Source organism: Nyctereutes procyonoides, unplaced genomic scaffold (genome assembly GCF_905146905.1).
Source record: "Nyctereutes procyonoides isolate TBG_1078 unplaced genomic scaffold, NYPRO_anot_genome, whole genome shotgun sequence".
Lineage (NCBI taxonomy): Eukaryota > Metazoa > Chordata > Mammalia > Carnivora > Canidae > Nyctereutes > Nyctereutes procyonoides.
Genome location: NW_026575047.1, coordinates 5,604,302 through 5,620,557, shown reverse-complemented (window position 1 = coordinate 5,620,557; position 16,256 = coordinate 5,604,302). Strand labels below are relative to the sequence as shown.

Below are 16,256 nucleotides of genomic sequence, written 5' to 3'. Positions count from 1 at the left end.
AGACATTCCTAACCAATTCCAGAACTCTTCCCACTGAGCCCTCAGGGAGTTTGGGTCTCTCTCAACTCAGTGCTTCAGGGAGCCCTGAGTAATCAATCAGAAGGGGCAAGGCTTTTGTTCACTTCAGCTGCCTATCTGTGCCAGCTCCTAAGAGGCATTGCAATCGGATCAGCTTTTCACATATCTTGCAGAGAGGGTAACCAATGTTTAGGGAAATGACTTTTAAACTGTAAAGATTAGATCTACATAGTGCGTCTAAGGAAACTGACTGCCATCTACAAAATCTTGAAAAATCCACCTAAAAGAACTGACTAACGGAGTCACAATCAGGCACTGGCCACAATTACCAACCAGAGGGAAGAGGTGAACCGAGAGGCGTGTCCATCGCAGGCACTCAAAAAAAGAAGGGAGAAGTAATTGAATACCTAGACTCAAGGTCTAGGACATTTGCTGTCATTTAATGTTGAATCTACCTAAGACTGCATCAAGAGTCTTGTGTGAATTACAATACTTTTCCCCATTCTTCTCAACTTTCAAGTGAGCTGTGATATTAAGAGCTGCCAGAGTGTCATTAGTTAACACTTAAGAAGACTAATGAAAATTAAAAATTCAATTTTTCTAATTTTGCTGTATTTAATTAATAGCCTGTTCAATAATTATAATAACTCACATTTATATAATGCCATATAGTTTACAAAGCCTTTTAATATGGCACATTACAGTTAATCTTTACAAAAGAGAATCATGTTGAGCAAGCATGTAGGAAAATTGTTATTTCAGTGTTTGCGGATTCATATTTAATGAAATCCTTCATGTTTCTTCCCAAAAGTATCACATTGAAGAGAGGGATTAATAGTTCCATCATGTATTTGCTCATTTGGGCAAAATATACCACTATAGGCAAAGCTGTCCAGATAAATGTAGCTAAGTGGCATGCTTCTTTTCCTCTTTCCAAAGATAATTTAGTGCCAGATACTTAACAAAAGTGTATAAGGGGAGGGAGGGGTCTTTTCATTAGTTGGCTCTTTCCAAAACATCAAATAGTGTGATTGGTCTCCTCTCCATAGTTGATGCCTGTGCCAAAAGCAACCTTGAGGTCACTAGCCCCAGACTGAAAGCAGATACCTCCTGCCTTCCCTTTGTGTCACTAATGTTGACCATTTTTTTTTTTTAGTTAACTCTTGGAGCAAGTTGGCCTTTTTCAGTTCTCTCTGAAAGATGGCCTATATAGTACAAATATCAAGTTGGCTCACATTAAGTCATTTTAAATTAACGAAGCGTTTGTCAGAATTTTGGCTTTCAGATTTTCGTGTTTTTGTTTTTATTTTGGAAAAGGAGATTAAAACAACAACAACAACAACAAAAACCTCCCCAAAAACTGGGACATAGAGATTATTTACTTTACCAACACAGTGAATTATAGTTAATAAGAGCTTACCATAAAGATTTGGGACTTACTCTAAAACTAATCCCCTCTTGGACAATGATATGCTATTTCTGCTTAACATAAGTGAAAACTCAAGATGCTTTATGTGACAAACATTTGCTACGTGCTTGGGGTGTAACATTAGGTAAGTAAGACCTGGTCCACACGTCCAGAGAGCTTCGTCTACTGGCAGATAAAGATATGCAAACAAGCAAGAGGGTATGTTAAGTGCCATTGCAGAGGTTAATCAAAGGTACTCTGGTGGCAAAGGGGCTGGACACCTAGACCTGAGAGTGATGGAAGGCATCCCTAGAGAGGATGAGATTGATCTGAAATCAAAAGAAAAGAAGAATTTTGGAGAAAAAAAAAAGAAGGAAAGAAAAGAAGGGCAAAGGTTTTCTACAACTGTGCTATGGAAGATGGTGGCCACAAGGCACATAGTAAAAGCCGCTAGTTCTGAATTAAGATGCACTATAAACATGATTGGATTTTGAAGACTTAGCCCAAAAGTGTAAAATGCCTCATTAATACTTTTTATATCAATGACAAACTGAAATGATAATATATTGGATATATTGAGCTAAATAAAATACATTATTAAAATTAAATTTTGTTTCTTTTTACTTTTTAAAATGCGCCTCCTAGATAATTTAAAACTCTATATGCTTCATTATATTTTTATTGGACATTGCTATTCTAGACAGAAGCTGTAGCTCACACTAAGTCTCCGGACAGGAGCATGGTGTATTGGGAGACTGCTAGTCACGTAAGCAGAACGATGGGGCACAGGAGCAATAGGAAATGAGTCTGGAGGGCTCCATGGAAGCCAGATCCCCAAAATGTCCTGCAGGTCATGATAAAGATTTTGAAGTCTATCTTGAAGGCATAGTGAACTTAATGAGTTTACCCATGGGAAGATTTTCTGATCAATTTCCTTCTTCGAGAGGATCTACTTTCTTGGGCCACAGTGCGTTTGCAAAGTGTATTTTTATGGACTTAGGTACAGAGGTACATGCAATGAGTTTTGACTCATTTGACTGGATTAGCTTGAGAAATCACTCAGGAAGCAGCAAAAGGAAATAGGATGTTCCGCCCATGCTGGTTAAGTAGGTGATTTCCCTTCATATTTTTGAGACACCCTTAAAGTAATGAACAAGGAGCAAATTACATTTGGAATATCTAGGGTACCGTGCTGGTTATCTATTAATTCAGATCAGGCATATAATTAGAGGACTATCAGAGCAGAGGCTCAAAAAGGAAATGAAAAAAAAAAGTTAAAATCATCTAGTAATTGATATTTTACAAAATTAAAGTAGTCTTTGCTATCTTTGTCCTGTGTTCCATGTTGCTTCCGTTTTGAGTTCCATAAGGGGATGGTTTAGGAGGTCTATAAGCTTTTCATTGCTTAGGAGTCTAGAAATCTTGATCCAGACCAACCTGAGTACAGCAAATCCAAGAGTTAAGAGAAGACTAATGATAAGTTTCTGACACGGAATCTTCCGTTGGGGTTGACCATTGCCATTGTTTGGTTTCTTCTTTTCTCGATTTTTCACCAAAACTTTTTCTCAAGAACTGATTCACCTTCTGCCTTCCTCAGCTTCCTAGGCTTGCAATAATTCAGGTTAATCGGAACTCTGCAAGCCAGAGTTTGGTACTTAATGTCTAAACTGTCACTGCTGTAATTTCTTGTGGAGTTCTAAGTCCAACTCCATTTGCAGTCGGTACAATTTCCTGCCAGAAAACATGATAATGGGATGTTAATTTAAAGGGCAAATCTACACATTATGATATGGCTCAGTGCTTGAAATCCAAACCAGATGTGCCTGGGCAATGACTGTGCCATTTTATTTCTCTCTTCCATTCGTCAGTATATAGCCCAGGAGCCAGGAACAGTGCTTCATCACTGATAATTATCAGCTTCTTCCAAATGAAAAAAAAAATGTGTAATTTATCATAGTTATTATTTTGGGAGAAAATAGTTTTCTATCCAAGCCTTTTTTCAAGGGGTATTTCGTATGGTTTAGAATATATGGTCTATAATGAATTGAAGCTCACTATTTAGAAATTAGCAGCTTTATTGAAAGTTGTCCTATATCCTCTCAGTCTATATTTTCTGTGTTTTCTGCCCTATTGCTGTGTTTACTTTCATGTCAGCTCTAGGTCGACTATTCTGGATTTATTTGCACTGACCCAACTTTATACTCTAAGGAAGAGTATTCTTGGGTTGTACTTGGAGGCAAGTAACTTTGGAAAACCGAGTGCTAATAGTTTTGTTTCTCCCCTCAGAGTGCTCCCTAGTAGTGGGTACTTACTGAATGCCTACTGAATTCAATAGTGTAATCGGTACAAAGAGAAAGAAAGAGAAAAACAACAACACTTTTTTTTTTTGACATTTTGTCAAGGTTCTGGCATTTGTTTCTGTCCATATAGGACTTTTCACAACCATCCACCTCTCTCACTTCATCTTTTAGAAGGAGGACCTAGCTATACCATTCAGCCTAAAATGGCTTAGATTTTATCCATTCATCTCACATACAGTATTTGGAATTTCTAAGGAAGTCAGGTTGGTAGCTAATCTGGAAATGAATATAAATCTTTCATGGCTGAAGTTGACATGCAGTTTCCTTAGCATAGGAGAAAGAATCTTTACATTATCCTGACTTGGAAATATAGAATAAAAGTTCTGGGAACTGAAATCTAAATTATATCAGGCTGTTCCTTATTGTTACCTAGCATTGCAGAGCATTTTGGTGAGATCACCCATACAGAAGCATCAAGCACAGTACTTGGCATATATTAGAATTCAATAAATGTTAATCTCCATACTAAATTCCCTTTCTCCTAGTCAAATCCCTGTTACCAAGACTAGCTTATTAGTTGATGAGAAACAACCATTGAAATGTTTTCCCCAGCTCACTGGAAGGCTCTGTTCTCTTTTTGATAAAGAGTTTGATAATGCAAAGTCAGTTAATTTCAGTCCGTTTTTTTTTCTTTATTTATCCCCCTGTATTTTGATGTAATGATGATTTACTATACCTGTTAATGCAATATAAATCTTCAATTTTGTTATCCACCCCATCAGCGAACTAGCGTTTGTGAAAATTGAAGCTAAAAGATATTTGATGAATGTTCCATCCTCCTCAATAGTGAAAACTGGTCTGAAAATCATTTTTCAAGGAGCTTTTTCCAAAGGTTTAGAGTTCCTCCAAGCCTTTAAGAAGTTGAAAATGTTATTAAGCATTTTGATTTCTTTTCCTTTCATCTCCTGTTTAGAAATTAATGTCTTGAAAAATTGGCTGCAAATGTTAAGGTTTTTTAAAGATATGGAATCTATTCATCTGTCTAATAAAACTGCAACATGTTAAAAATAATCGCTTCTTTGCTAGACATTTTGGCCAATCTTGGAAAGATTTTTGTCTTTGCTTTTAGACCTTCAGATGCCTTTTAGTTTCATTTTTAGCACTAGGAAAACCAAGCACTCTAATCATTTTCTAAAATGAGAATTTCAGCATGTATTCAATCTCTGATCTTTGTAAGGAAGACATGGTTCCATTCCTGTGTTTCATAAAAGGAGATGATAGACAAATAGGTAGTTTACATGATTGTGCACCAGCCCTTGGGGTTTCTGTTTTTCCCGTCTAAATTGTGTCTTCTTTTTACTGCAAAATGTATCAGTATCCGAAAAGGTCCTCTGGTTTATCTTCTTTGTAGGATCATTGTTGCATACAGTTTTGTATAAAGAAGCAATTCAGAGACTGTCCCAATATGTCTGCATATGGACGTGCATATGGTCGATTTTAGCTTTAACTTCAAATTTCCTTGAATACGTAGGCTGTGTGTATTCCCATAATGGTAGTTGAGCAATTTCTTTGTGATGGTTCAATTTCTTTCTCTCTCTTCTGTATTTCCCCCTCCTTTTTCTTTATATAGTAGTAACCTTCCTAAAAGGGCTGATTTAAAAAAAAAAAAAAGCAACTAAAAAACCATAACACCCATGCAAGCAGGCGCCAGAAAGTTTAGATAATGGTCCTATCCCATTTGGCTGTTTGGCTAGAGCTGGCTGCGTAAAAAGAATGGAATGTGGTGTTATGACTCCCTTGCTCAAGTGTACAACACTGCCCCAGGATGAGCCTTGCCATCCATTTGTATTTATTGATCTCCAGGATGTGCTGGGTGCTCTGGAACAATGCAATTACAGCCTTCGATTGAGACGACATACAATCTACATGGAAGGGAATCAGGCAGTCGACTCTGTTCGCTCTACTTCACCTGGTCAATTATTTAGGCCTGATGGCTGTTGTCAGAGGAATTGTGTTTTACTGAGTATTTCAGGGGAAACCCCACCTCTGATTTTCAGAAGTGATTTTTAAGAGTGAGAGTTCTGCAAACATATAGTTATTCTGTACTTCTTCCACTTAAACCTGTGAAAACCATTCATGGAGATCTTAGTCAATTCACTGAGCTGAGCTACCTGGACAGGGTTTTCCCTATGATTAAGCATCAAATGTGGCTTTTGTTCTCCATTGCCTCAGAGCAAGGATTACACGTAGGCACCTTTAATGTAATGAAGGGCATAAGGGTAATTGCTAAAAATGATTAATTGATTGGCAATTGATTGATTCTTCAACAAGTGTTCATTGAGACTCTGGTATGCTTCAAGTACCCTTAAAACACAATAGTCAATGGGACAGGTGTCATTTCTGCTTTCATGAAGATTTCACTGAAGAGGGAGATGGACATTAAACAATGAATTAACTATTTAATTATAATGGGACTTAGAACTATAAATGAGAAATAGTGAGAATACTATAAATACAACCAAGAGGAAGCTTGACCTCATCTCAAGTCTCAGAAAGGAAACGATTATTGAGTCCAATGAAAGTTTAGACGGTATGTGTATGTTGGTGAAAAAGAGGAGAGGCGGTGTGGGGAGGATATTACAAGTTGCAAGGGGGCAGCTGGTGTGAAGGCCTTGGAGAATGAGAGGAGCACAGTATATACTAGTGTCTGATGGAAGCTTGATGTGGCTGGGAAATAAAGGGAAGAGCGGGAAGTGGGAGGTGAAGCCCACGATGAAGACAGGTGCAGACCATGCAGGATCTGGTGGGTCCTGTTAATGCTTTAAGTCTTCCCTTAGACATTATATGAGGCCACTGATATGTTTTAGATAATAATTGACATGATCATATTTCTGTTCCCTTAGCAAAGATTATTCTGTTTGAAGTGAAGGAATAGATTAAAGGAGGGTGAATATAGACACAGGATCCGAGTGGAGAGGCTGTCCTGCTAGTCCAGAAAAAGAGGCTGGCAGCTTGGTTTAGGGGAGATGTAATAAGAGCGGGCAGAGAGGTAGTTATTTAGGAGGTAAAAACCAACAGGGCTTAATGGGTGATTGGATGTGTAGAGAGGACGAAGGGGGAAGAATCGAGAAAGGTTTTTATCCTGAATACCTGGGTAGATGGCATTAACTTCAGTGACACAAAAACACTGGAGAAAGACCCACTCGGGAGAGGGTGGCACTGGAGACCTGGGTTTGGCTAATGTTGGCCTAGCTTGATGTGCTCAGGGGACATCCAGCCTGAGATGTCAGACAGTTGGCGATTTGAGTCTGAAGCCCCGAGGAATTTCTTTGATGAAAACAGAAATATGAGTGTTGCATGTGGTAAAAGAAGATGAGGCCCGGATGATCAGATCACCTAGGAGAGTATATATTATAGATCTGTGTGAGTTGCTCATTTATATCTCACAAGTGCTTTCTGAGTTCTCTTTGCCAGGCCCTTTGCTAAATATTGGGTGTATGAAAAAGGAAAGATATTTGGGAAATAACATAGGGCATCTCTTTGCCATAAGCCCAAATTACTCTTTACATCATCCAAGGCAGGAAACTGCTGGTATATCCAGAGGAAATTCTTAGGCAAGCTGAATCTATATGCCTTAGTCTTGTGTTTCTTCATCTCTGCTCCCATCTAACTTAAACCTCTGCAGCCACGAGTTCATTTCATTCTTGTTTGTTCTTAGTAAGCGTATAGATGAGTTGGTAAGCACAGTCTTTATATTAACTCCTTGCATTCTTGAAAAACCTTCGCTTAGTTTTGAGAGACATTATCACCTTTGGCCTTGTCTTCTTAGAACAACTGATAGAGGATTGCTTCTTACACTAAGAAGGGTGTTTTACTGTTTTGTGAAAAACAGGCTATAAGATATTATTTCCATATTTTGTAGGTTATAAATTGCTGATGACTTTCAGATTACGATGATATTGACTCCATTTGTGAAATTAGGCCACACCCTTCTGGTCTGTTCCTAAAATAAGATTCATTGGCAAAGTGAAATTTATAGCCTCTTTTATAGCTCTTATTCTTCAGAGACCCGGGGCTTAAAATAGCCTACATTTTAAGACTGTATTTTTCAAACTATTGTCTTTGGACCACCTGCATCAGAATCACTAGGGTGTGCTTATTAAAAATGAAGATCATTGAATTGTATGTTCCAATTTTTTTTTTGGTACAGACGGGATAAACCCCCAATAATTTGCATTTTTAGTAAACACTGCAGGTAATTTTTATTTATACTAGGGTTTAAAATCATGATTTTGAGGGAATGTCAAAAATTGTACGTCTCATTATTAGAATCCTGAGTAAAGTGAGAAATTAAACGGTTTTGCTTGCTGGGTCAGTTTCTTACCAATTTTGAAGATTAAGAATCAAGTCACAAGTGTTACAGTATTTAATAGGCATCGTTCAGCTGCCCAGTGAGAAAAAGATCGCATTAGCTGTATTTCTTCCCTAAGATGTAGAAGCTCATGCAAGAGGAGAGCAGAGCTGGTGAGCAAAAGCAGAAGAGAGTGAGATGCAGGGTAGGAGATAGAGGAGAAAGACTGAATTCGGAGTATAGAAAAATGGACACTAAAACTGGGGTCACAGGTAGTCTTTCTTTCAGTTTTAGTGGATGGTTTGCTTTGACTGGCATGCTCTGTGGGTTCTTGGTATGCATGATTATGCATTTAGAAATGTTTCTAGAGGTGCAGCTTCCTTCCTATCTCCAGAACTGGCAAAAGTCTCTCCTTACTCGCCCCCCCCCCTCCCCAGGAAGAACGCCGTGTGATTTATGTTGGTAAAATCAGACCTGACACAACACGGACGGAACTGAGGGACCGTTTTGAAGTTTTTGGTGAAATTGAGGAGTGCACAGTAAATCTGCGGGATGATGGGTAAGAATCTTCAAGATTATTTCTTGTTTAGAAGCTGACATATGTAAAAAATTATGGCCATAAGATTACTAGGATGGGAATGCTTTGACAGATGACATGTTGAGTTCAGAACCTTATTTATTTTCTTTTATCCCTATTTATTAATCTTTCTAGTTGAGATTTCCTGTCCCAGAAATAAGTATTTAGCTGCTTGACAGGACAATCACACTGATAAATGGATGCAGCGGTTCAGACGTTGGCACCAGCGGAGTCTTCCAAAGTAGGAAGGGTTACAGGCATATATGTTAATGCTTCCTCACCAGCTTCGAACCTCTCTTCTTTGTCCACTGCAGAGACAGCTATGGTTTCATTACCTACCGTTATACCTGTGATGCTTTTGCTGCTCTTGAAAATGGATACACTTTGCGCAGGTCGAATGAAACTGACTTCGAGCTGTACTTTTGTGGACGCAAGCAATTTTTCAAGTCTAACTATGCAGACCTAGGTATGGATTTTATTGTACATGGAACGAGGAATCCATAATGTAGGGCTCAAAATGGAAGCAGATGTAAACCGTAGGCATATTGGGTTGGACCATCACTTTATTTTGCTAGAGGGAATGTTTGGATACAGATTTTATCTTACTTTTAAATTTTTTTTTTAAGGTGCAAGACAGTTTCAGAAGCAAAGGGCTTAGGTTTTGGCAGCAAAGAGCAGAAGTAAATTCTTTGTACGGTCTTCCCAAATGCTGAGAGTCTGCACTGGTTGTGTGTGTATGTGCGTGCTTGCATGTGTTTATGTTGTGTGTGCATATGTGTGTGTGTGTATGTGTGTGTGTCTTTGCATAGGTTTGCAATGTGCTATTGCTTTCTGTGCCTGCCCTGAATCCTTCTGTATAAACCTTTGCATTATCATTGTTGTCTTATGGAACAGAATATGCAACAGAATATTCTGGTTCTTTTTTCCTTATTATCCTACAATCTCTTAAAAATGTTAAGACACATTCTACAAATTACACCTTGAGAGGAGAAAATATAATTTCATATGCTAAATCACACTACACTTCCTTTAAAACAAAAGGAGGAAAGAAAACTGTTATTTTTTTTGAGTGTTTCCATATGCTAGGCACTGTGCCAGGGGCTCTGCAAGCATTTTCTTATTTAATTACCAGAACAATCCTAGGAGGTGGTTATTATTATTATCATCCTCCTTTTATAGGTAAGGAAACTGAAGCATTTGTAAATATTCCTTTTCCCTGTTATAAAATTTATATAGACTCAAGGGGTAAATTTTGGAAAATATGAAAAGTATTAAGAAAAATAGTCAGATCAGCTGTCAGCCCATCACCCAGAGATCTGCTGTGTGACTTACCGTCCAGTGTTTTGTCTCAGGATGTCTAATTTTTTATAGGTGGCGGTCACATAATTTAGATCTATCCATTTTTTAAATTCAGCTCTTCTCAATTCATATTACATAAGTTCATTTTCCACCATATTCTCAAGGATTAAAAATAATTTATCAACTTAGTTAAATGGTCGCACAGTATTGTGTTAGGTGATACCGTTATATGTAATCATCCCGTTATAGCTAAACCTTTATTCAACTTCCAATTTTTTGGCCATTATAAATAATGCCAAAATGGACATCTTAATTTTCTTCCCTGTTTTAATTTGGTCCCTTTGCCTGCCATTCCCTATTTAATGTATTGGAAACCTTTAAGTCCTTTGATGAAGGAATGAAGGAACGAAATGGCAAATGTCTTGTGCATATGACGTAAATAATTTAAATCAGTTTATAATCATCATCATCATAAAATTAACATATAAATGTATTCCTCAGCATTACTATATACCTGTCTGCCCTTGCTTTGGCTCGGTATAAAGAAAGAAATGAATACCAAATATAGGGATTTTTTTTCTCCCTTCCACCAAAGTGATGTCTTCCTAAAGTAATTGATATAGGTGGTGTGCATTGTTCAGGGGAATATGCTATAATTCACTTCACAAGCTAAATAGATAGTATGAAGCAGGGGAGAAGCAGCTGACTGTCAGAGAGATAGAGGCCGAGGGATGAAAATATAAAAGGTGGCAAGTCATTTGTTCAAATGTTGGCTGATAAAAACAGTCAAGACGGATTGAAGTCTTAAGTTGATTTGACTTATTTTCCTCAGTGATGAAGGCCAGGGTGTTTCCAGTCTTTCAAAACATCTAGAGTTTAAAATAAGCTACCTAGAGGGGCCTTTAAATCACGATTCATCACTGGTAGAGGGAGGATTGGATGGTATTTCCAAATTGAACTAGAGCCTCCCTGAAATATTTCTAAGAAGAATGCTTCCCCTCTTGTTATCTTTCTGCCTCGCCAGCAGCAATAGAAACTCTGCCGGCGCTAAGCTGGCTCTGTATTTTCTGAAAAGTATGTTTGATGTGTATTGTAGTAGCATGGGTTTTCCCAATTCCCTGAAGCCCTACAATTTCACGAAGGGTAGTCACCTGAGCGTAGGCATGGCGTAGTGGAAAGAGCCCCGGCTTTGGAATGTTACAGACCTGGTTTTGAAACCTGACTTAGCTTCTGACCTTGAGCAAACAACGAAGCTCCCTCTGCCTCCCTCTTCCTTTGTAAACTATCTCCTCATGTCCTTGCAAAGATTCAATAGATGTTTGTGAAGCGGTTGCCATGGTTGTCTGGCATAAAGTAGGTGCTCAAGAAATAGTAGCTGCGATTATAATAAAAAATGACGGTGATGAGAAGTTAGAAATGTCAAGTTAGTTTACAATGAAAGCACCAACGTCAGGGGCCCAGCTCTGGAACCGAACAACGTACAGTCATACGTGTCCTGTGTTTGTCCGCTGAAGAGCTCAAGTTAAATGCTTCAGGGCACGACCAGTGAATTTGGTGAACACGAGACCATATTAGATACTTAAAGGGACTGGGAACTCACCTGCGTGTCTGTTGAGAGTTAGTGAAAATGATGTTATATAGATTAATTTTACCAAGAGTGAAGCAACCTATCATTTTAGATAGATTTAGCCTTTCTTTTTTTTTTTCTGTTTTGCTCCCTAAATTAAATTAGCTCATACATCCTATTCCTCTACTATTGGGACTGCCTAGTGATTACTACAACACTCAGAGTGCAAAATATAACGATTCTGAGTTAATATTATGAGCCGGTTTTATGAGTGAGACTCAGGGTTTAAAGGGACAATCAAGGTTACCTGGGTAAAGCCAGGATTTGAACCTGGATTCCGTGAATCTGTAATCTCTGAGTCTGTTTACTGTCTTATAAACAGGTGGTTCTTTCTCAAAGATAGAAATTAAAATTAGGAGTATAGGAACAAAAGAGAAGGATGGGTCAGTATTAAGAATATAATAATGTATTCATCAGGAATTAGTTTATGGTATAGAACTTAAACATACAGGAAAGATGAAATAAATAACATTCATCACAAATTCTTTATTAAGTCAAAAAACTATATTCCATTATAAGCATCTTGAATATATATATATATATATATATATATATATATAACTTTATATTTACCCTTGGCATTCATTGGTAAATCATCCCAAGATCCTAACATAAATATTTTCATCCATGTTTTTTTTTAAATGCTGGTGTTCATGATTAATACATTCATTCAACAAATTCTAGTTTTAGCACCTGCTTTGTGCCAACAGTTTTCTAGGTGGTAAGAATACATTTGTATTGTGATGTGTTTCTATTTATATTATTTATAACATTTTTATAACATTAACATGTTTATTTATTTATTTGTTTATTTACTTATTATTTATAACAATTTGTTTAAAAAATTAATTAGAGTGGCTTCTGGCTTTTTCCTGTCAAAATTTCATTATCTCTTGCTTGTGTTGCAACATCCTTTAGTGGCATAGATGTTGTCTCTGGAGTTGCATGTAACCATGTATTCAGCAGAAAAGAGTTTGTGTTTGCCTATTGTGTGACACAGTCCACCTGTGTCAGTGATCACATCGATGTAAATACGAGCTATCATATTTTATAGTGAAGAAACTCTAGAGAACCACTTTGTCCAAATATATATATATATATATATATAGCTATATATGAAGAAATATGGAAACACAAAAATTCTGGATTTGATGTAGAGTAACCCAAAGTTAAGATATTTTAAATATTCTCAAAATGTCCTTCAAGGCAAGATCGGTTTGTGTGTTCCTGACGTTTCTGAACTGAACTTAGTGCAGACTCCAGTCATCAGGAGCCTCTTCTTCTAACTTTACTTGTCATGCAAGTGACATTCTGATTTCAGGTTAATCTCAAGCAATGAGCAGGACTTTTTGTATGTGCGTCTCTACAAAAAAAGGATTTTGATTGGAGTGACAGCTGCTCGTGAGGCTTTAGTGATACAAGCCAACTGCTTATCAGGCTATCTATGACGAGAGGGGTGGGAGCTGGTGTGATTTAAGAATTGACTAGGGACGCCTGGGTGGCTCAGAGGTTGAGTGTCTGCCTTTGGCTGTGGGTGTGATCCCAGGCCCCAGGATGGAGTCCCATGTCGGGGTCCCTGCATGGAGCCTGCTTCTCCCTCTGCCCTTGTTTCTGTCTCTGTCTCTCTCTCGCTGTGCCTCTCATGAATAAATAAATAGGATCATTAAAAAAAAAAGAATTGACTCTATAAGATGTTAGTGAGGAAAGATTGGCCATTTTTGTCCTGTGTTTTAGAAATGTCCGAGGCCGACTGCAATTGGTGTTCTTTACCTGGAAAAACTTGCTCAACATAAAGTCAATAAATACAAGGGATGGTAAGAATGAAAGAAAAAAAAAAGTAAAGGAATTTCCTTGTCTTAAATCTAAGATGGCTGAGGTAGAAGCAAGGGCCAAAAATCAGCCTGGTGCTGGAGAGCTTGAGGGACCACAGCCTTTGTGTCCAAACAGCTTGTGAGGTCGGTGAGCGTGCCGCATGCTACCCCGCTTTTTCCTAAAGTTTCCTTTCCCAGAATTGTTTGTAATATTATATCCAAAACTAGTTTTATTGATTCCCTGATTAATTCAGGGCACCTAATATAGCATAGGACTTTGCCTTTCTACCTTCATTAGTCACCATTTGGTTCTGAGGATTCTCTGAATATGGGTAGGAAAGTCAAAAATAGCTAATTCTTAAAGGTGGAGGTAACTCAGTATAACTATATTACCCATCAATAGTTCCCTTTACCACCAGAATTTACACTCACAGGTGCAAAAGCAAAATGGACATCTGTTCAGGCTCCACTGTGAGTGTGCACACCATTTCCTGCAATAAAGGGGAGGAGGGGGAAAAAAACATTTTGCACCCTCAGATAAGTAAAACATGCTGGGGATGCAGTAGTAAACAGAAGAAAAAGTCCCTATAAAATAAAAATAAATAAATAAAAAATAAAAAGAGTATTACCCTCTCCTGTCACTTCGGACATTTCTGTTTTGTAACATTCTAGACAAAACACAGAAATATCCTCTGGGAGTAGGATTCTTCATACTTCCAGAAAGGACTCTTGTTTTCCCTTCAAGGAAGTGCTTTCAAAAGAATGAATTTATTTGCGAGACGCTTTCTGTTATATTTCTAAGATGTCTCTCCTCATTTGCAAGACCAGCAGAAATATTTGATTTTTTTATAAATGTCACTGGAGAAAAATCAGAAATATTTATAATCAGAATTTCATGTTGCATCCGTTAAGGGGCTATGTGAAGTCTGTGGGGCTTTTCACAAGAGCTGACTCGGACTGGTTCAAGAATTCAAGAAAGACCATGGTTTTATTTATACCTGTGTCTTTTCCCTCTTGTTTTACTGAGGTTGACTTTGTCTTCTCCGGGCATGAAGTGTTTCCCTGTACCTTTCAATCTGGGGGTGAATCTGTGCCACTCTCGTTGGGGTGCTCCCAAGGTCCTAGGATAGATGGATGGATCGTACGTTCCTCCTGCCCGAAAGGAGAGCAGCCAGGTGGGGAGTAGGTGAAGTTCTGAAGACTCTCCCCCCCTCCCACTCTCCTGACTCTTATGTTCAGTGAAATCTATCCCATTAGACAGGAAAATTAGTCCAGTGTCTCCTCTGACCTCGCCACTTGAGTTGTTGAGGAACCTTGGGTAAATCATTTCACACTCCAAGAAGGGGACAGGACATGGTTATTTTTAAAATATATTGATTGAATATGTTGCTGTTGATCAGAAATGTTAAAGTTTGTTCTGATTACCTCCTGGGATTGTTAAAGACTAAAATGTGTCAAAAATTAGCGTTTTAGGGGCACCTGGGTGGCTCAGTCGGTTAAGCATCTGCCTTCGGCTTGGATCCAGCCACACATCGGGCTCCCTGCGTGGGGGGAGCCTGCTTCTCTCTCTCTCTGTTGTTCCCTCTGCTTGTGCTCTCTTGCTCTCTCTGTCAAATCCACAGATGAAATCTTTTTTTAAAAAAATAGTGTTTTAAATGCTTACTACTCCTTTTTTTTAAGATTTATTTATTTATTCATGAGACACAGAGAGAGAGAGAGAGACAGAGAGAGACAGAGAGAGACAGAGACACAGGCAGGGGGAGAAGCAGGCTCCTCGCAGGGAGCCCGATGCAGGACTCAATCCCGAATCCCGGGATCACGACCTGAGCCGAAGGCAGGTGCCCAACCTCTGAGCCACTCAGGGGTCCCTAATGCTCACTACTCCTTACCCTCTGTACACATATTACCTAATCTTCTACTCTCTCTTCCTTTCTCTCTCTCTCTCTCTCTCTCTCTCTCTCTCTGTCAACACATATAGATTTTTCAAAATATTTATTTAACATACTATATGTAATTATGTATAAATTTATAGATGTATCATTTATAAATTATACTTAAATGTGAATAATATATATATGAATAAAATGACAATGGAATATTGGGTATATATATTCTCTGCAAATATAAATATACACAAAATATATGCACCAATAAAATGTATGAATATATATATATATATGTTAATAAAAGTTGGGTATATTTTTTACGGTATCTCGATCGGATAAGTTGTTATTGAGCCACGTACTCTTGAATCGGATGATTGAGTTAAAGACAAGAGTGTGTCTAACTCGACGTGGGTTTCTTGCAGATTCAAACTCAGATGACTTTGACCCTGCTTCCACCAAGAGCAAGTATGACTCTCTGGATTTCGATAGTTTACTGAAAGAAGCTCAGAGAAGCTTGCGCAGGTAACATGTTCCCTGGCTGAAGATGACAGAGGGACGGTGAATACCTCACGGGACAGCGCGTCCTTCCCTAACTGACTATTGCAAGTCATACTTAGGAATTTCTCCTACTTTACACTCTCTGTATAAAAAACAAAACAAAACAACAACAATACAACAAGAACAACAACAATGGTTTACATGAACACAGCTGCTGAAGAGGCAAGAGACAGGATGGATATCCAGTAAGCACATGTGTATTCATGGGTGTCAGCTTTCTTTCCCTGGAGTCTCTTGGTGATGGAGTGTGTGTGTGTGTGTGTGTGTGTGTGTGTGTGTGCACGCGCGTGTGGGTGCGTGTGTGCGTGTATGTGTGTGCGCATGTGCACGCCTGGTTTGGGGAAAGCATGTATGTACAGGTGGGGACTGGGGGCACCTGACCAGAGTGTGCCAGGGCAAACCGCTTCAAATGGCAGCAGTT

General features: G+C 38.4%; 1 protein-coding gene across 1 annotated transcript in view; it reads left to right on the top strand.

Moving 5' to 3' along the window:
• The window catches only part of PPARGC1A (PPARG coactivator 1 alpha), a 98,223-nt gene extending 82,388 nt beyond the window's left edge, over window positions 1–15,835 (top strand). The window contains exons 11-13 of the mRNA XM_055326652.1: window positions 8,515–8,636; window positions 8,969–9,120; window positions 15,700–15,835. Coding sequence (XP_055182627.1) covers window positions 8,515–8,636; window positions 8,969–9,120; window positions 15,700–15,803 — 378 coding nt within the window. The 3' untranslated portion in view covers window positions 15,804–15,835. The remainder of the gene's footprint in view (window positions 1–8,514; window positions 8,637–8,968; window positions 9,121–15,699) is intronic.
• The last annotated feature ends 421 nt before the right edge of the window (window positions 15,836–16,256 follow it).